General features: G+C 48.9%; 1 protein-coding gene across 1 annotated transcript in view; it reads right to left on the bottom strand.

Moving 5' to 3' along the window:
• LOC144509805 (polyhomeotic-like protein 2) overlaps nucleotides 1-21,539 on the bottom strand; it is a 167,179-nt gene that overhangs the window by 85,281 nt on the left and 60,359 nt on the right. The window contains exons 3-5 of the mRNA XM_078238624.1: nucleotides 10,445-10,522; nucleotides 7,442-7,606; nucleotides 1,616-1,768 (exon numbers count right to left, since the gene is read on the bottom strand). Of these exons, the coding sequence (XP_078094750.1) occupies nucleotides 1,616-1,768; nucleotides 7,442-7,606; nucleotides 10,445-10,522 (396 nt within the window). The remainder of the gene's footprint in view (nucleotides 1-1,615; nucleotides 1,769-7,441; nucleotides 7,607-10,444; nucleotides 10,523-21,539) is intronic.

Here is a 21,539-nt window from a genome sequence, read left to right as displayed (position 1 = left end):
ATTGCAGCACAGGAACAGGCCCTTCGGCCCTCCAAGCCTGCACCGACCATGCTGCCCGACTGAACTAAAACCCCCTACCCTTCCAGGCACCGTATCCCTCTATTCCCATCCTATTCATGATTTGTCAAGACGCCACTTAAAAGTCACTACCGTATCTGCTTCCACTCCCTCCCCCGGCAACGGGTTCCAGGCACCCACCACCCTCTGGGTAAAAAAAACTTGCCTCGTACATCTCCTTTAAACCTTGCCCCTCGCACCTTAAACCTATGCCCCCAAGTAATTAACTCTTCCACCCTGGGAAAAAGCTTCTGACTATCCACTCTGTCCATGCCCCTCATAATCTTGTAGACTTCTATCAGATCGCCCCTCAACCTCCATTGTTCCAGTGAGAACAAACCAAGTTTCTCCAACCTCTCCTCATAGCTAATGCCCTCCATACCAGACAACAGCCTGGCAAATCTTTTCTGTACCCTCTCCAAAGCCTCCACATCCTTCTGATAATGTGGGGAGCAGAATTGAACACTATATTCCAAGTGCGGCCTAACTAAGGTTCTATAAAGTTGCAACATGACTTGCCAATTTTTAAACTCAATGCCCCGCCAATGAAGGCAAGCATGCCGTATGCCTTCTTGACTACCTTCTCCACCTATATTGCCACTTTCTGTGACCTGTGTGCCTGTACACCCAGATCCCTTTGCTATTTAATACTCTTAAGGGTTCTGCCATTTACTGTATATTTCCTATCTGTATTAGACCTTCCAAAATGCATTACCTCACATTTGTATCCTTAAGGCATTAGCCTGGGCCTCTGGATTACTCATTCCGTGATGTGACCACATTGCACCTCATTTTTAGAGGCACACATTTGAAAGACTAAGTGCAGCGACAGATCTCAAAGATCTCACTGAAGGTGCCCACAAGGATTAGTCAAAGGATCCCAGTAGAAACCTTTCGTGAAAGGAGTTCATAGAATCATAGAATCTTGCAGGCCATTCAGTCCATCGCGTCTGCACCGACCACAATCCCACCCAGGCCCCATCGCCATGCATTTACCCTAGCTAGTCCCCCTGACACTAAGAGGTAATTTAGCATGACCTATCCACCTAACCCGCACATCTTTGGACTAGTTGTATATTGTTCCCCCTGAGCCAGTGTCCAAACCCACTGTTCTTCTTCAGAATAGGGTCATGACACTTTTCCCCCTCCCCTGGAGAGGCTAACAGGGCTTCAGATTAACATCCCATCTGACTGAGCAACATGGATTAGAGAGAAAGAAATCTCCGGAACGGGGTGTGAACCCTTCTGATTGAGGGGGGAGTGTGTGTTGCTCACTGAGCCAGGGCTCAGACAAACGGTAAAGCAATCGCTTGAGGCACAGGCCAATAAAACGCAGCCTTTGCAGAATCACCCACATTGAGAACAAATCATTTAAAAATGTTCTGGGCAGTCCCAGGGCTGGTGGGGGGGTGTTCACCATTTTTGTCAATCGGATCACGGTTCCAACATGTCGGATGTCTGAGGCAGGTTTGCTGTTGGTCTGTTGGCGATTCAAAACATTTTGCCCTCAATTCCAGAACCTGCTTTAACAGTACCGAGCGAGAGCGTTTGAACTAACCTGTGCAGCGGCTGATGGCTGGTTCGCTGGAGAGACGGTGACCTCGGGCTGTACAGCAGCGACTGTGGCAGTGGGCGTGAAAATGAGCTGAGGGGACAAAGGAACAGCACGTCCTAGGGTCCTAGCTACTTGCACAAGGTTACTTTGCTGTGCCTGAAATTACATGAAATGTGTTTGCCTTTTACCTTACCACAAGGTGCCTTGGGCAGAAAAGAACAGAGTTTGTCAGATGGCTAACACGATCTTACCCGGAGACAACAGGGCACACACCTAGCTGAACTGGAGAGAGGTGGATGGTACCTGCTGCTCCGGAAAGCTGAATCGAGTTGATAAGAAACTCCTCCAAGCACCCACACAATGCACCCTTTCCCTCCCTGGTCCCATCATCCTCACTCTTCATTGAAGATGCTAAACTCAGATTGCAGAATTGTCGCAATGGGGTGATGGACTCTCAACCGAGTGACTCGTTATCATGGGGAGAGCCCGGTCACTGAGCGATGGCCGTTTATCTAACCATGGAGGCATTACTGCCGATCAGTGCTCTGCATACACACGCATGTGTGTGATGTGTGCACATGTGTACACGGGTGTGTGCACACACTGGCACATGCGAACCTTCCACATAACTCCACACGAGTTCCCAATGGGATCACCTAACAGAAAGGTGAAACTACCTGGAGATGAGTTTTCCTTCACTATTGGCCCTTGTTACTGACTAGGGTTTTTTTAAAAAGAGTTTTTAAAGAGTTTAAAGATGGTGTTTGAATCGATTGTTCAGAGAGGTTCCGTCCACCTCCCTCAGCACAAATTATAAAAAGCAACACAGAAGCACAAGCCTTTGAAATTAACCAATCAAGGTGCTGGCTGGAGGAGACCAAGTAGAATTCCAGCAATGAGCTGTGACAGGGGACATCCGTGCATTGCATGGGGAGAACCACGGACAGTCAAACCAGGGCTGGCCTTACCAATTGCTGCTTTCTGCTGATTCCAGACTGTCTGAGGAAGCACAGATGGTGCAAAACTTCACACATTCAGAATATCAGCCAGATATTAATTACTCGGCTGTTTTAATTTTCAGTAAATGACGTGACTCTCATTGGAGCAGAGTGTGATGCTTTCAGAATATCTCGAGTCGAGTTGGAGGTGACGAGACAGGGGGATTAAGTTTAGTGAGCTACTTTAGTAGCACATCTGCTTTCTCTCTTTCTGACAATTTAATTTCTCAGCTTCTTTCCTCAAGGAAGTGACTTGTTAATCTACAGGTCCTGTCTCTGGGATGTAGTTCGCAACATCGGTGTCATATTTGACCCCGAGCTGAGCTTCTGGCCACATACCCATGCTATCATTTAGAGCATCTTCGTCCCTCTCTGTAACATTCACGGCCACGACTCCTGTCTCAACTCATCCACTGGGGAAACCTTCACCCAGGCCTTGGTTTCAGTTTTTCTGTTCTTCCACCTCCAGCCTCGCAACCCACCGAGATCTCCACGCACGTCTAATTCTGGCCTCTTGAGCATCCAGATTCTAGTCACTCCACAACTGGCCGGGCCACCCCTGCTGAGGCCCTGAGCTCTGAAATTCCCTCCTTACACCTCTTCACCTTTCTTTCCTCCAAGGCATTCCTTAAAACCTACTTCCTTGACCAAGCTTGTGGGCATCTTCCCTAATGTCTCCTCATGTGGCTTCGTGTCAAACTGTGGCACTATATTAGAAGTACTATGCTGCTGTGGTGCTTCTACAGAATCCAACTCACACAAAGTGACCCCTGGTTCTCACCTGTGTGACTCAGAGTAACTGGAGGCTGGGAGTGTTTGGGACTGATATTTTATCCTGTTATTAACTAGTATCCAAACAGGCACACACTACAGCAGAGACACATGGGTATTATGAACCAGGCTAATTTTCTCTCCCTTTACCCAAGAGACCAAGTCTACCTACCCGACATCAGCAGCTCACTCCCTCCCCAGTGTAACCAGTGCCTGCAAATGGGGAAACATCACCAAACGGAGCACAGATTAATAGTGTGTGTGAACTGGGTTGTGACTTTAACCGTCCATTTACTGGGATCAGTATCAACGCACTGAGTGAGGTTTAAGAGAATTCTGGTGGAGTTGCGGTGGCAAATAAGAATTGAGAGGAACCATCGCTCACTATAAGGAAGCCTCATTATTCAGCATCTAATGTCCAATATCCAAGGGGAGGGCCTTGGAAACATCAAAGCACCTTCCTGATAGCCCCAGCCTCTCCAATCTTTCTCATTGGAGAAGGGAAGGTTGAGAGGAGATTTATGGAGCTGTTCAAATTCATTGGAGAGGGAGAGCGGGAGAAACGGTTCCCATTGATAGAAGCTTCAAAAACGGGAGGGCACAGATTTAAGATAACTGGCAAAAGAAGCACTGGAGACGGGAGGAGAAACTTGGTTTTATTTTAAAAGACTCAGCGCGTGTTGAGAATCGGGTGGGCTGGGCGTGTATTTGAGGCAGTGGGCTGCACGGTGGAGCAGTGGCTACACGGCTGGGCCGCACAGTGAAGGCAGTGGGCTACACGGCTGGGTGTGCAGTGGATGTAGAATCAATCGTGACCTCCGAAAGTGAATTCGATAAACAGTTGGAGTGAGGGGGGAATTTACAGGGGGGTGCAGTTATGTCGATTGTTCTTGCAGAGAATAGACACGGTGAGGGTGAGCCAATGGCTGCTTTCTGTTCTGCAACCATTCTTTGATTCCAATTTTGGCCCATTCAGCTTCCATCCCCCCAGTGAGGCGTGCTGGGTGTGGCTCTGAGATTCTGGAAACACAATGAGCCAGGCACCTGTGTTTTGTTCCACATCCTGATTGTCCAAATGACCCGATTCCAGGCGGGTCCGTGAAGAGTCTGTATGGGGATGGAGGCAGCGGGTGGGAGTTCATCTTGTTAAACAGGTGGGAGTGTATCGGAGTCTTGGAAATTCTCAACCGCTGTTTCTAAAGGATGCTTTCCATTGCGGCAATGGTACAGGCCCCGTAATTGGCTGCAGTGGTTGAGTTAGGGAAAGGACAATGGTCAGATTTCCCGAGTCTGATCCTTCGAGGGCGTCTCCGATTAGTTTAATTCCTTCATTAGAATATGGCCATCCTTTGGTACCTTACCCGAGTGATTGTTATTCAGGTACACAAGCTGATGATGAGAGATAGTGCCAAGGAATTAAACTAATTGGAGAGAAAAAACGGAGACTGCCTTTTCATCATGGTGTGAAATCAGTTGGAGATGATGTTTTCCTCTCATTAGTAAGGAAACATTCAGCTTCAGGAGTTAGAGTCTCAAGGGTGGATCAGCAGTTGGAAAGACCAGGAACTGGATGATGTCCCCAATGCAATGATGTCATTGGCAGCAACAGAAAACAAACACAGAGCCATGCGGGTTATTGAAGCCGAGATCTGAGCAATGCAACATTCAACAGGGCCCCAAACCCAAAAATACATCAGCAGGTTCAACACTGACACAGTCACTGGAATGTTCCGATATTGGGGAAGATAATAACCAGCTGATTGAGGGACCCAATGAATGTCAGGCTTTAGTGAGGGGAGGCGCGAGCCTCGTGACAGCTTCCAACATTCTGAACATAACAAGGCTCACACTCAAATAACACCCACTTTGGGGAGGTGCTGGATGGTGATACATACTCAGCAATGAGGCGACATCTTCCCGGGGAGGGGGGGGGGGGGTGTAAAGGTGGCGTGGGGGTTGAGGGAGTGTGGGGGTAGAGGGGGGGGTGTGGGGGTAGAGGGGGGGGTGTGGGGGTAGAGGGGGGGGTGTGGGGGTAGAGGGGGGGGTGTGGGGGTAGAGGGGGGGGGTGGGGGTAGAGGGGGGGGTGTGGGGGTAGAGGGGGGGGTGTGGGGGTAGAGGGGGGGGTGTGGGGGTAGAGGGGGGGGGTGTGGGGGTAGAGGGGGGGTGTGGGGGTAGAGGGGGGGTGTGGGGGTAGAGGGGTGTGTGGGGGTAGGGGGGTGTGTGGGGTACAGGGGGGTGTGTGGGGGTAGAGGGGGGTGTGTGGGGGTAGAGGGGGGTGTGTGGGGGTAGAGGGGGGTGTGTGGGGGTAGAGGGGGGGTGTGGGGGTAGAGGGGGGTGTGTGGGGGTAGAGGGGGGTGTGTGGGGGTAGAGGGGGGGTGTGGGGGTAGAGGGGGGGTGTGGGGGTAGAGGGGGGGTGTGGGGGTAGAGGGGGGGTGTGGGGGTAGAGGGGGGGTGTGGGGGTAGAGGGGGGGTGTGGGGGTAGAGGGGGGGTGTGGGGGTAGAGGGGGGGTGTGGGGGTAGAGGGGGGGTGTGGGGGTAGAGGGGGGGTGTGGGGGTAGAGGGGGGGTGTGGGGGTAGAGGGGGGGTGTGGGGGTAGAGGGGGGGTGTGGGGTAGAGGGGGGGTGTGGGGGTAGGGGGGGTGTGGGGGTAGAGGGGGGGTGTGGGGGTAGAGGGGGGGTGTGGGGGTAGAGGGGGGGTGTGGGGGTAGAGGGGGGGTGTGGGGGTAGAGGGGGGGTGTGGGGGTAGAGGGGGGGTGTGGGGGTAGAGGGGGGGTGTGGGGGTAGAGGGGGGGTGTGGGGGTAGAGGGGGGGTGTGGGGGTAGAGGGGGGTGTGGGGGTAGAGGGGGGGTGTGGGGGTAGAGGGGGGGTGTGGGGGTAGAGGGGGGGTGTGGGGGTAGAGGGGGGGTGTGGGGGTAGAGGGGGGGTGTGGGGGTAGAGGGGGGTGTGGGGGTAGAGGGGGGGTGTGGGGGTAGAGGGGGGGTGTGGGGGTAGAGGGGGGGTGTGGGGGTAGAGGGGGGGTGTGGGGGTAGAGGGGGGGTGTGGGGGTAGAGGGGGGGTGTGGGGGTAGAGGGGGGGTGTGGGGGTAGAGGGGGGGTGTGGGGGTAGAGGGGGGGTGTGGGGGTAGAGGGGGGGTGTGGGGGTAGAGGGGGGGTGTGGGGGTAGAGGGGGGGTGTGGGGGTAGAGGGGGGGTTTGGGGGTAGAGGGGGGGTTTGGGGGTAGAGGGGGGTTTTGGGGGTAGAGGGGGGGTTTGGGGGTAGAGGGGGGGTTTGGGGGTAGAGGGGGGGTTTGGGGGTAGAGGGGGGGTTTGGGGGTAGAGGGGGGGTGTGGGGGTAGAGGGGGGGTGTGGGGGTAGAGGGGGGGTGTGGGGGTAGAGGGGGGGTGTGGGGGTAGAGGGGGGGTGTGGGGGTAGAGGGAGGCTGTGGGGGTAGAGGGAGTGGAGTATATACATTACTTCAAGTGGAGTTTGCGCTGGGCAGCAGATTGTTGGCAGTTTAGGCATGTCATTTTTACATTATTTTGAAGGATGCCAGGGATTCCTGGAACACCTCATTAGGACCGACCTTCCGGCTCGGACTGATATATAAACTGCCCGAGATTTCCCATTAACTCCGCTCAGTAAATTAGCCGGTTAGCCATGGTAAACAATGCACCTTCTTTGGTAAAGACGGTGAATTAATGATTGGACAGAGCCCAGTCTGTCTCGGAGACAGATTACTGAAAATCCCAAATGAACCTTCAGCTCAAAATCAGGGACTTGCTTCCCTGAGAAATCTCTCAGCAGAACTCTCGACACACAAAGTAAAAATGTTCAAGCTGGAATATAATTGGGGAGAATATTAATGGACTCCCTACAGCAGGGCCATAAAGGATCAAAGGTTAGAGATAACATTTGAATTCTAGGTTGCCAAGTTAATCTTCAAAGGGATTGACCTTGTGTCGTTAGGAGGTGATTAATCACCACTTATCCTGCAACCACATGTGCCGTCCATGAAGATGATGTGCGTTTGACACTATTATAAATACACAATGCTTCTTAAAGTTTGCACCACGTCGCTGCTTACCATCTGAGCCCGAAGGTACATCTGTGCCTGGCTGGCGGTTAGTGCCGGGTTTGTGGAGTTCCCCAACAGAACTGCCTGCTGAGCAATGCCTGTGGCAGCCGCAGAGTTAACACTTTGAGCTCGACTGATCAACTGAGCAGTTGCAGGGGATGTAGCAAGGTTAATCTAAATCAAAGGAACAAGATGCTTTCCATTAACATTTTAATGGCAAACAGAAATTCAAGTACGACCACAACAAACGCGAACTTCAATCCGACCTTCATTGGCTCCTGATTCAAGCCCTTTGTTTTTTGCAAATGATTTGGACTTTTGGGATGAATTTTCCCTCCTCCGGTCTGGAAGAGCAGCATCAACAGCTCTTGGGGTCTGTGCGGAATCTCTGCTGACATGTCTGTTGTGGCGGGGGGCGGGGAAGAGGGGGGGATGTGGGTGGATTGGAAAAAAATCAGAGGGGAAATTTCCAGCAAAACCTGTGTCCAAATTCCCGTCTCCACACAAGCATCGAAAAATAAAAGTGGCTTTCAGTGAAAAACAAATCAAAATATTTTCTTCCAGCCTCCCCCTGAAGCAGCTCCTGCTTCTGTGGCCATTCCCGGGGACTTTCTGGACAGCGTGTTCTCAGGTTACTGTGTCCTGGTTTTGGAATGAGTAATGACAGTGCAGAAATCTCAATCCCTCCCCCCCCGGTCTAATTGCAGCATCCCCAACCCTGCCTGGGGATCAAGCTTTGATCAGCCATTGCCTTACTCTGTGCAGAGCAGATCCCACACTTCACAACAACCTTATTGGGAGAGCCGTGGAATTGTTCCATGAAAGAAGCTTGCTGAATGGGAGGCAGAGTCAGGAATGTTCATTGATTTTATCCACTCAAAGGATGGGCTCCAATCCCATTGCCTAGAATAGGCTTCCACATGGCTTTTCAACCATGTGAGAGTGGTGGTGGGGGGGTGAGGGGGAGGGTGTGGGTGGCAGAATGTGAAAGAAATCAGGATATCACACCTCTGGACTTCAGCCAGTAAGTCGAGCGATGTTTGTGAAAAAGTTGGGAATAAAAAGTCATAGCTCTGGCGTGACACTGTGAATTTAGATAGCACCTCCAATGTACCCGAACCTCCCAAAGCACTTCACCGGAGAATTACCAAACAAAGCGTGATTTCCAGCCACAAGAGGTATCAGATTACCAAAAGCGCGATCGTCTTCAGGGATCTCCAAAAGGAGGGGTATCGAGGTGGAGAGGTGTAGGGAGGGGATTGGGATTTCTGCACTGTTATTACTCATTCCAAAACCAGGACACAGTAACCTGAGAACACGCTGTCCTCCCTTGGCCCTCGGCGACTGAGGTGCGGCACGGCTGCCAATATTGGAGCGATTCGAACCGGGGACGTGGGAGGATTGCAGAGATCCGAGGTGGTTGTAGGGCTGGAGGAGATTACAGAAATATGAGGGTGGCTGGATGGGAGATTTAAAAACAAGGATGAAACATTGCTTAACCCGGAGCCAATGCTGATTAGCGAAGAGTGGGGGGAAAAAAATAATCAGTGAATGGAACTTCACTTTGAAGTTATGACATGGGCAGCAGAGTTTTGCCTGACTGAAAGTCACTGGATCTGAGCATACAGAGCTAATGTTTAAACTGACAGACATCTTATTATCCAACAGCTGAAACTCTGAACACCCAGATTGTTAACGGCCGTCACCTTGGGAAACAATTGAAATATAATCCAGGCGTGTCTGTTTGATTCTGTAAATGGATTTTTAAATATTTATTTCCAATCAAAAATCCAAATTGGTCCAAAGTCCCTTCAAGAGAGACATCACAGATCCAAGCTGACAAAACAGGCCCCCCTTCTCCTGTCTTGGGCTCGATCAACAAGATCCACGCTGACAGGGTGAAGCATTGCACCCACTCCTGGGCTGGATCTGAGCCAAAAGGCTGAGATGGCGTTTTTAAAAATTGCTTCAAATGAAGCCTCAGTGAAACCTCAGTGACTTCTATCAAGCGTAGGACCCAAACACCCACACTTAATCTTCACTAAAAGGCCAAGAGTTATCCGTATGAAAGATAGAGTAAAAATTACAAAACACCGCTGATTACCTTCACCCCTAAAACATGAATCAATCACCTTTACGATAAATGAAGTCCTTGTTGAGAGAGTGTGCTGGAGGTACACTGCATTGCAAGGAGCATGGGAGGTCCATGTCACAAAAGGAGGCCCAGATGCTATTGAAGCGACCAGGGGCCAACACTGCACAAGTCACATTTCTGTAAAATACACGCATCACAGCGAATAATGCTGCATTTTAACAATGTGACCGGCTTCTCAGCTGCTGGCATCCAGTCTCTGAGCTTGGAGCTGACAGTTCTGAATTCTCTTTTCCCTCCACCCACTGAGTTTGGATTTCCACAGAATGTCACAGTGTCCAAAAGTGAGATTGAGTGACACTGGAGCAGATGTAGTGACCGAGGTCCCCCTCACCCCCCCATCATCTTATCACATGTGGGGACAGTGACTGTCCCCATTCCCACAATCCCATCTCCCGCATAGTCAATATGGAGAAATTCCAATTACATTTTTACTCATGGCCAAGTGGGATAAATATTACAGAGTGTGAAGAGGAAGAGTGGGAGAGGGCTCATGTGGAGCATTAATGCTAGCAGGGATACAGGTGGGCCAAATGGCCTGCTTCTGTGCTGCAGATTCTAAGTAACTCAAATGTATTCTGGGACCACAAAATTAATGGGTCTTTTATCAGTGGCCGGATCCCTTCCACAATTTGAGACTTCCTTTTTGAGTGAGCTCACACAAAGGCTTTTTCTAAAAGGCAAGACCACCCAATGGGTACAGGCTGGTGGAACTCGGGGTTGGAACTGGAGGAGAGATTCTAGGCTTCTGTTTACTGACCCCTGTATATCTGATAATTGTCAGTGAGTTGTGACATCTCCTTTGTAAATAAAAAGCATTTTGTCTGCCAATCTGAACGGCTGCACGACTTGTTACTCACAGTTGTCTGTGAAGAGACCGGTTGCTGTGACACATTCCCATTAGGTGACGATCCCTGTCTATTGGCAGCTAAACTAGCCTGAAAAAGACAAGTAAAGAGGTGAAATGGTGCATTCGGTCAGAAGAAACAAGAGGCCATTCAATAAAATCATGGCAGATTGGATCACAGCCTCAGCCCCACTTTCTTGCTCGTGGCCTCCACCCCTCATCGATCAAAGTCTGTCTAACCCAGTTTTGAATATATTCCATGACTCTTGCCACCACTGCACCTTTTGGAAGAGAATTCCAAAGACTAACGACCCTCCATAGAACCATAGAAAATTACAGCTCAGAAACAGGCCTTTTGGCCCTTCTTGTCTGTGCCGAACCATTTTTTGCCTAGTCCCACTGACCTGCACTTGGACCATATCCCTCCACACCCCTCTCATCCATGAACCCGTCCAAGTTTTTCTTAAATGTTAAAAGTGACCCCGCATTTACCACTTTATCTGACAGCTCATTCCACACTCCCACCACTCTCTGCTTGAAGAAGCCCTCAAGAAAGTAATTATCTCCCATCACCGTCTTCATTGTTAAACTGACTCTCTCTCTCTCTCTCCCCACCCCCGGTTCCAGCAACCCTCCAGAATCCACACTGCTAACCTCTCCCCCACTCCCACTCCCTGCCCCCCCGGCTTCTTCTGCCATCTCATTGTGGACAAACTGATGACAAAGGATTAACTCCCGAGACAGGGGGTGAACCATCAAACACCATGTCAACATTACAAGCCAGAACTTCATTGTGTGAATTTAAACCTCACAGAACATTCCGTTAGATTTATTATGGTGGAGGTGGGGTGATGGGGGGGGGGGGGGGGGGGGGGGCGGTTGTCGGCTAAAGCCCCTTCCTTCCAATCCCTTATGAAACACAAATCTTCTTCTAAACTCATTTTTAAAAAAGCGACCAGCCAATGAGTGGGAATGTTTTCCCAATTAGACCAGAGATTCTTTTTCTGATTAGGAGGCTCTGCTACTTTTGAAACTCTGCAGCAATTAAACTCACACTGGGATCAAACCAGTCCTGTTTCTGACAGGATATTACAACTGTCGCAAATAAAAGATAAAACACCAGAGGAATTAATGGGATTTTAAAAAAAAATCCAACTGAAAACTTTCTTGGGAGTGAAATCTGGAATAAACATCTCATCAAATCAGCCTCGAGGCATGTTTGGCTTCACTGTTGAAGGCGTATTTGAGTAAAGACAATGAAGGTCTCCTCGTGTGAACCCTGACTATCGAGGTACGTGGGGAATAAAAGCAAAATACAGGGAAATCCAGAATATATCTCCACCACAAAGTGGCACAGTGGTTAGCACTGAGCCAGGGACCCGGGTTCGATTCTAGCCTTGGGTGACTGTGTGCGCAGTTTGCACATTCTCCCCGTGTCTCAGTGGGTTTCCTCCAGGTGCTCCGGTTTCCTCCCACAGTTCGAGAGGCGTGCTGGTTAGGGTGCATTGGCCATGCTAAATTCTCCCTCAGTGTACCCAAACAGGCGCCGGACTGTGGCGACTAGGGGATTTTCATAGTAATTTCATTGCAGTGTTAACGTAAACCTACTTGTGGCGAATAAATAAATAAATAAATAAACTTGAACATCTTCACAACTAAAGTGAACCAAAATCCAGGGGGAAGCTGGATAGACACGAGTGGGAGAGAGGAATAGAAGGATAGGGTGAGATAGAGAGGGCGAGAGGAAATTAATATGCAGCTTAAACACTTGGTTTGAGCTGCTCTGTAACTTGCTTTAAGACATCATCCCTTACTTGCAAAATGTAGATTCAGATCAAGCTGAAATAATTTGTTTTAAACTTTACTTTTTTCCTCCCACACAGTTACACATGGAAGTACCACCCTCCAATACCCACCCCAATGCCAGCTCCCTCCAATGGTCATTGGCAGCAATCTAGGGGGATGTTTGAACACATGGTGGCAGCAATGCCAAGCTCAATGGGATGTCCTCAACACAGAAATCCAGAGTGGAGGATAATCTTCCTGCTCCCCTAACCCTGGGATAAGGGGACTGGCTCTGCACACACACACAGCCTAATCACAGCCGCAACTGAGAACAGCAGAGAAGGTGAGGAATTCAGAGATAAAGGCAAAAAGAAGGGGCAGTTTATGAGCATTCCCGAATAGCATTTCCTGTCCACAAGAAAGCAACCATAGGAATGCAAAGCACACAGAAACTGGTGCGTGCTCTGCCTGTGCCACTCACATTAATCTGCTGAGCTGTCACTGTGTGAGCTTACAACGACAAATGAGCTGTGTGTCCATGTCATTCTGACCTGTCCATTCAAAATCTCTCAGGAATAAAGCTGCAATTGGTTTTCTCAGGAATAATGGCCATGTGTTACACACAATCGACAGAGACTCTTCCTGCTTTGACCTCGCCTCTAAAGGTCGGGTTGCGAGCTGATCTGGAAGCTGCAGCCTTTGTTCCACCTGCCCAGCACCACATTGATCACAACGGCAGCCCAGGCTGCTCAGAGATCCATGGGAATCCGCTGCTGCCATTAAACCCATCCTTTTTAAATAAAGAGACTTCCTTCTATCTGTGTCCCCCCCCGCGTTATAATTAACTCAACGAGGCAGAGCAACATGAACATCCCGTGGAAGTGCAGAGAATCCCATCTGCACTTAGACTGGGGGTCACCAAGGCCGCAGGAAAGGGGAGTCGGGTTGGTTTTGGGTCAGGAACCTACCTCTGGGGGAAAATCGATTAAAGTTCAGGTTTCCAAGCGAGCGCGCCCTTTAGTGGGGAGACAATGTTCCCGTGCAATGAGGGGAATTGGGCAGCTTCTCGAAGCTGAAAGGCCAGAGGCTTCAGATATGCACCCAGTAACTGTGTGGGGATGGGGGCATTGATAAGACCAGACCCCACCTCTCCCCCCCACCCCCACAGAAAAAGCAGCAAGACTCTCACTTTGATTTGATTTATTGCCATATGTATTGGTATACAGTGAAAAGTATTGTTTCTCGCACACTATACAAAGCATACCGTTCATAGAGTACATAGGGGAGAAGGAAAGGAGAGAGTGCAGAATATAGTGTTGCAGTTACAGATAGGGTGTGGGGAAAGATCAGCTTAATATATGGTATGACCAGTCTGACAGCAGCAGGGAAGAAGCTGTTCTCGAGTTGGTTGGTACGTGACCTCAGACTTCTGTATCTTTTTCTTGAAGGAAGGCGGTGGAAGAGAGAATGTCCGGGGTGCGTGGCGTCATTAATTATGCTGCTGCTTTGCCGAGGCAGCGGGAAGTGTAGACAGAATCAATGGACGGGAGGCTGGTTTGTGTGATGGACTGGGCTTCGTTCACAGCCCTGCGGGTTCGGTCAGAGCAGGTGGGGAAGCAGCACCTCTATTGTGTGGTCCTTGGCTGTATCCACCCCCACACCCAGGAGTTCCACCATGCCGTCCATAGGTGTGCGAGATTCTTAATTCCAGAGTTTTTTAAAAATTGAATTCAAATTGCACCATCTGCCGCAGGATTCGAACCCAGTCCTCAGATTTCCTGGATTAATAGTCTAATGATAATACCCCTAGGCCATCGCCTTTTTGTACCTTTCACAGGCTGTCCGGACTACAGTCAGAATGTCTCAATTTATATTCACATCTAATATCAGATTTCTTTACGCTTGAGTGTGTTATTTTTGTGAAAGGTTGAAAGTTTCTGCTGTCATCCAGCGGGCATGGTAGCACAGATGTTAGCGCTGCTCCCTCAGAGCGCCGGGGACCCGGATTCAATTCATGATTTGCGTCACTGTCTGTGTGGAGTCTGCACGTTCTCCCCATGTCTGCATGGGTTTCCCCAGATGCTCCGGTTTCCTCCTACAGTCCAAAAGTACGCGGGTTAGGTGGATTGGCCATGCTAAAATTAACTCTTGGTGTCCAAAGCGGTGTAGGTTAGGGGGATTACGGGGATAGGACGGTGGGTGGGCCTGTCGCTACTGTCTCACTCGACTGAATGGTCCCCTTCTGCATTGTGGGGATTCTACGATTCTAATGTATTAAAATGACGCACCAACTTACAACGGACAGATTTCTTTTTTTTTAAACCAAAACCACACAGGAATTCATCACTCTGCAATTACAGCACTGACATAAACAGATTCTCATATTGACATGTTGCTGAAGAATAGTTTCTAACACAAACACGATATCCATGATTAATCCGACATATTCACCTCCCCACCACTTCCCACATTTTCAAAAGACAATTTTTGTGCGAGGATTGCATTTCTAATCATCAGATAAACCAGAAAATGTTATTGAAAATATCAGAAAGCTGTTCATGTGTATAATTCCAGCGAAACGCCAAATAGTTGTGCTTCGAGTTACTGTCCGGACTGCAAAAGGTAATGAGATTTTGTCATATTTGCCAGCAGATGCTCCTTCACTGTGGATTGTGTAAAAGGTTTCAATTCCCTCGGAATCACGGGTTCCGCTGATTGCGGAATCAATAATGAGCGAGGAAGGAGATTATAAGTGACACGCTGTCCCTCTTAAAACAATTGCTCCAACTCGCCCTGTGGCTCAGCCAGTCGATGAATTGCAGATTGCGGGTCTGGGGAGCAGGAGTGCCTAATAACAGTGTGTTACCCTCACTGAATTCGCAATCCGCAGAGCTAGACTAATCCAGACAGGCAAATAAAAATCCCACCGTGACAGCTCAGGAAGTAACATTCAATTGATTAAATAATCTAGATTGTAGATCTGCCAACTAACCACTTGCTTCATGTTGCTGTATTGGAGGGGCAGCGGTCCCTGCTGCCAGGCAGGGGCCGGAGTGGCAGCGGTCCCTGCTGCCAGGCAGGGGCCGGAGGGGCAGCGGTCCCTGCCTGGCAGGTTCACAGGCAGAAGTTGAACAACACCAGGTTAAAGTCCAACAGATTTATTTGGTAGCAAACCTGGTGTTGTTAAACTTCTTACTGTGTTTACCCCAGTCCAACGCCAGCATCTCCACATCAGGTTCACAGGCCGCACCCAGTGTCTTTCTCCAGGTCAATCTTTTCGTACAATCAGTTCCATCGTTCTGCGAAGGTGGATTTCCCAGTTTCTTGTGGGACGCAATCCATATTCCAGCTCGTCATTCCTCAGCTGTAAATCCCACCGAGCTATTTGATGCGGGAGGTTTCACCGCCGGGTTCTGGTGACACCGGCAGCTCGTTCCTCAACATGGCAACATTCTTCAGAGACAAACTGCAATCAGTGAGGCCAATCAAGCTGGCAGTGCCCTCACCATCACTGTCAATCCTATGCTCTGATGTGGAGATGCCGGCGTTGGACTGGGGTAAACACAGTAAGAAGTCTCACAACACCAGGTTAAAGTCCAACAGGTTTATTTGAAATCACAAGCTTTCAGAGTCTCGCTCCTTCTTCAGGTGAGTGGGAGTTCTGTTCACAAACAGGGCATATATAGACACAAACTCAATTTACAAAATAATGGTTGGAATGTGAGTCTTTACAGGTAATCAAGTCTTAAAGGTACAGACAATGTGAGTGGAGAGAGGGCCAAACACAAGTTAAAGAGGTGTGTATTGTCTCCAGCCAGGTACACGGTACATACCCTTGCAACTCGGCCAACGTTGTCTACCTGATACGCTACAGGAAAGGATGTCCCGAGGCATGGTACATTGGGGAGACCATGCAAACGCTACGACAACGGATGAATGAACACCGCTCGACAATCACCAGGCAGGAGTGTCCTCTTCCTGTTGGGGAACACTTCAGCGGTCACGGGCATTCCGCCTCTGATCTTGGGTAAGTGTTCTCCAAGGCGGCCTTCACGACACACGACAGCAGAGTCGCTGAGCAGAGACTGATAGCCAAGTTCAGCACACGAGGACGGCCTAAACCGGGATCTTGGGTTCATGTCACACTATCTGTAACCCCCATGACTTGCCTGGGTTGCAAAATCTCACTAACTGTCCTGGCTGGAGACAATACACATCTCTTTAACCTGTGCTTAACGCTCTCTCCACTCACATTGTCTGTACCTTTAAGACTTGATTACCTGTAAAGACTCGGATTTCGACCATTATCTTGTAAATTGAGTTTGTGTCCGTATATGCCCTGTTTGTGAACAGAACTCCCACTCACCTGAAGGAGCGAGACTCTGAAAGCTTGTGATTTCAAATAAACGTGGACTTTAACCTGGTGTTGTGAGGCTTCTTACAATCCTATTTTCACCAGAATGCGGGGAGTATTCTGTCCGATAGATCTCCTCTCCACGACCAAGAATCTTTGACATCAATTATAGCCACCTCACTGCTGCCATTTTGCAAATCTGTGACAGTCACACAGAACAAAACCCAGGACGGAGAAATCAAATAGGACCGCATCTGACTAATGAGACATGGGGAGCTGTTACTGACTGTCTCACTCTCACATACACGAGCTGCTGTTGGCAGCGTGGAAACACCAGAAGCAACTTCATCTTAAAGATCTGAACTTGAGCAAAAGACAATTACTGCACCCAGGCTCTCAAATTGTCAACCATTTAATACTAAATATCTTTTCAACTTTTAAAACAATGCCCAAAGTCTCAGAATCTGAGTGAAAGTTACTCTGAGAAACAGTCTGGTTTTCTTTCCAGATCTTCTGGCACTTTGTCAAAAACAAAGCCAGGGGTCGCCACCATCCCTGAGGGGCGGGGCCAGCTCCACTCAGATCGGGAGGGGCCTTTTATAAGGATGCCCTGATATCAAACTAAAGGCCCCCCCAAACAGACATGGGGGCCCTTGGCAAACATGGGGAACACCCCCAACCCTCGACCACAGAGAGGCAACCTTTCCCCAAAGACTTGATACATGGGTCACACTTCCCCATGGCAGGCACGAGGGCGATTTGGCTCCCAAAGCACTGCCCAACCATGTCCCTGACCATTGGGGGGGGTGGGGGCTACACCGCCCCCTGGGCCGCCTGCCATTGGTCATCTCCACCGCTGGAGAGCAGTGGTTACTCTCACTGGCGTGATGTCACTCCAGGAGCAACGACATTCAGCACTTTCTGAATATTTCAATCTATTCAAATCTATGGTAACCAGGTTCACACCCTCACTGGGGACAGGGAATGTCTCAGTCTGAGGTCACCCGGGAACGTAGCCCACGATGGGTTTGTGGCCATAATGGGATTTGCACCCACGGCGAACGGGCCCAGAAAATCCCCCCTCTGCACGTCTGTTCAATTTGAAAGTAATTTAATTCCATTAGAATGGAAATGTTCTCAGTAAAGGGAAACACAAGGCTCGAATCATTCACAAAATGCAAGACCAACCCGCCAAATACTCCAGTTAATCCGATGGCCAGAGTAACAAAACCTCACTCTGTCACAGCAGCAAACACCTGCATTTATATAGCACCTTTCAGAACATCCCAAAATACATTGCCACCTGTGATGTACTTTAGTCACTGCTGTAAATGTGGGAAATCAAAAGTGATTGAAGCAGGAATTCTGATGAATGGTCATTTGCCTGAAACATTTGCTCAGTTTCTCTCTCTGTGGGTGTTATTCCCCAATCTATTGGCTATTTCCTGGTTCTATTTCAGATTGCAGCACTCACAATATTTTGTTTTGGTGATTTAATCGGCTTACTGAAAACGCTTGCATCTCGCCCTCCGTGTATCACTGCTGGGAGGGATATGCTACGCTGAGAATGCAGAAACATAATTGTTCCTGGATACTGGGGTGTTTGGTTTAATCTGAGCTGATGCAGTTTTGTTTATTTTTTTGGGTTGTCCCCTGGGGTTTCAGAGTAGGGTTTAATTAGGTTGATTGACAAGAGCGCGTCGTGTGCTCTTGGGTGGAGGTGGACCTACAGAGGGAAAAAGCAGGGAGTTTCTGTCTGGACTTGCCAGAAGCAGCAGCTCTTCCCCCTCTCTCGGGAGATTGTAATTTGGGACCTGCTAGAAAATAGGTATTTCTCTCCAGAAGGGTTCTGGAGGTTTGAGGACCAGCAGCTCTCACAATTAAACCTGTTGGTTACTAACTGATTTTGAACAGGGGTTTACGTCTATGAGGAATATTGCTTAAATTGGAGTTAGAGATAGGTTAGCAGTTAAGAATTGTATCTCGTCACGTTTAAGTATTTAAATTGGTAAAAGTTACGCTAATTATTTTTGTTATAGTTAAACTGTATTGTTAAATAAAGCTTATTTTAATAAAAGCTTCCTCATGGGTCTTTAGAATCACACCTGGAATGATACATCTTCTGCTCACGCTAATGCTAAAATCGAAAATAGTTGGGATTCGTAATATTCCATGGAGTTTCTGATTTGGTTCCTAACAGTATATATTTGAAACAAAAAGAACTGTGAAGAAATCCTACACCCTGGGAAGATAACGTTGGCACATGTAGGCAGCTTACACACAAAAAACTGGAATCCTAACCATATACAAACCGCAACAGCATCAATGTACATTTATATAGCACCTTTAATATAGTAAAACATCTTAAGGTGTTTTACATGAGTGTGAACAGACAAAGTTTGACACTGAGTCACATGAGGTGATATTTGAGTAGGTGCGGTAGGCTTTAGCGAAGGGGGCGGGGGGGGGGGTGGTTTAGGGCATGAATTCCAGAGCCTGGACCAGGAGCGCAAAAGGCACTGCCACCAAAGGCGGGGTTATTAAAACTGGCGGCACTCCAAAGATGCGAACTGAAGAAGGTGCAGATACGTCAACGCGTTGTAAGGGGTTTGAGGCGATTACAGAGTTAGATAACAAGGAGGTATTTGAAAACGGCCGAGAATTTTAAAATATATTGTAACCATCACACCTCAGGTATCACAATCTTTGAGGCATCTACCTTCACAAATTTACAACTGAACAGACACGCAACATCCCAATGAGGAAAATAAAATAAGAACTTGCATTTAGACAGTGTTTTAATTCTGTGAGTAAAGCTGAGAGTTAGGAAGGCCGCTGCCAATATTCAACTTTGAAAAAGAATTTGGAATAATGTAACTGCCTGCCTAACAGGCTTAAACACCTCATATTGCTGCAGGTGTGAACCAGACAAAAATCCCCACACCAGATTTGGGATATCTGTTATTATATACATCTCATTAATTTAAAAAAACTTGGTTAGAATACGTGCTTCCTGTGCAACATCTTTCCATCGCACCGTGGCTTCTCACTGTGCCGGTGTGTGAATGTTTCCCAATAGATGTTGCTGCGTCAACATTTCCCACTCAATTCCACCAAGTCAGCTGTCACATTGTGGGCTGGGATTCTCCCAAAAAAAATTTAAATTCCCAATCTGTGTGGAAATGGGAGTAATTCCCGCCAGATTCAGTGTGATTTTCAGCGCAAATCTCCCACACTCTGCGCATCACAAAATGCCCTTGTGAGATTCCCTCTGAAAATCAGGGTGCGGAGCCTATTCCCGCTGAATAGGCCGGCGGCATAGCGCTGAGCGAGCCACTGCGCACGTGCTGATCTGTCAACGCAGAGATGGGCACACGCGCACTGACCCTGCATTGCTGGCCTACCCACTCCCCAACCCTCCCAATCGCTGGCATCCCAGACCTCCCCAGGGCCAGCCCCAAATGTACCCCCCCCCCCTCCCCCACTGGCCCAGCAGCCCTGAACACCATCCCCACCCGATCGCCGTCCTCCCTCCCTCCACCGATCTCGATTGTGGAGTGGCAGCGCGACGCCCACCGATCACCCACACAATAGGCCCTGCCCCAATAGGCTCTGCCTCCTCTGACCCCACCTCCTTGGCACTGCCCTGGTGGGCAATGTTAAGGTGCCCCTTGGACAGTGCCAGTATGCCAGATTGGCACTGCCAGGCTGGCAATGTCCATGGGGCACCTCCTCCCCTTCCTGCTGACCTCCTGGGGGAGGGGGGCCTCAATGGCCTCTCTTCCCTCCAGTGGTGTCGGCCACCTGTTCCCCGTTAATGGGGAGCAGGAGTAAACCCCACTGGAGTGAAACACTCCCAGCAGGGGGGGGGGGTGGGCGGATGCTAGTGGGTCCGGAGACTTCAGTCCTGGGAAACGGCCTCTGCTGATGTCTCTCGGTCCGCTGCGCTAACCGCCCCCGTGGTTTTTAGAAAGCTCGGTGGGGTAAGCTTTTGAAGTCTTGCTTCACAACTTCACCCTTGTATAAAGTTAGTTCATTCAGCAAATCATGGGCAATGTAACGATTATGTTCGGTCATATAGCATCGCTGCTGCAGTCTAGACTCCAGAGCTTGGATACGATTGCTAAATGTCACCTTTCATTATGGATGTAATGTAATATTAAAAAGGTACAGAAAGCGAGTTACTGACCTACAATCCGAAACGTACAAGCAGATATGAGGCCCGCCCTTGTGAATAACTTCAACTCACAGCCAGATATAAATTTTAAAAGTTCATCTAATGTTCCAAATATGACAGACCCAAGTTCGCAGCTAAACCCCCGAACGAGGCACCAGATTCTGTCAGCGACCCAGTGCTTGATGCACCAGTGAACATTCCGTGCAAATAATGTGCAGCATTCACACAGTGGAATTTCCATGATAGATGTCACTTCCTCCCCAGATAATCTCGAATCCCCAGATTCTAGTCTTGTAAACATGTTACAGAGCCCTGAGAAGCAGAGAACAAGCGTCACACAAAACATGTGGCGTGTAATCCTCTGCCGCTACACGGCTAATTCATGTCACAGAGGCTTGGTGTTAGCAAACTGACCAGTGAGGCAATGCCTCATACAAGACTTTAAACTTGAAAGAAAAGTCCTGACGGATAATCAGCAAGATAACGACACTCCAATTTGTCCAGTATTCCACTGGCTTAGGGTCATTTTTGGAATAAAGACCCAGCAACTTAATAGGTTTTTAAATAAAAAATTAATTCTAATATTCAGGCAGGAATATTTTAAATAGAAAACATTGCACAGGTGAAAAACTATCACCAAAGATAAAATAACTGCGGAAATCTGTGTAAAGTACTCCTTTGATAGATATCATGGTGCCAGTTATTATAAGAACACAAGAACTAGGAGCAGGAGTCGGCCATCTGGCCCCTCGAACCTGCTCCAGACCATTCAATAAGATCATGGTTAATCTT

Source organism: Mustelus asterias, chromosome 22, assembly GCF_964213995.1.
Source record: "Mustelus asterias chromosome 22, sMusAst1.hap1.1, whole genome shotgun sequence".
Taxonomy (NCBI): Eukaryota; Metazoa; Chordata; class Chondrichthyes; order Carcharhiniformes; family Triakidae; genus Mustelus; species Mustelus asterias.
This window is presented reverse-complemented; position numbering and strand designations above follow the sequence as displayed.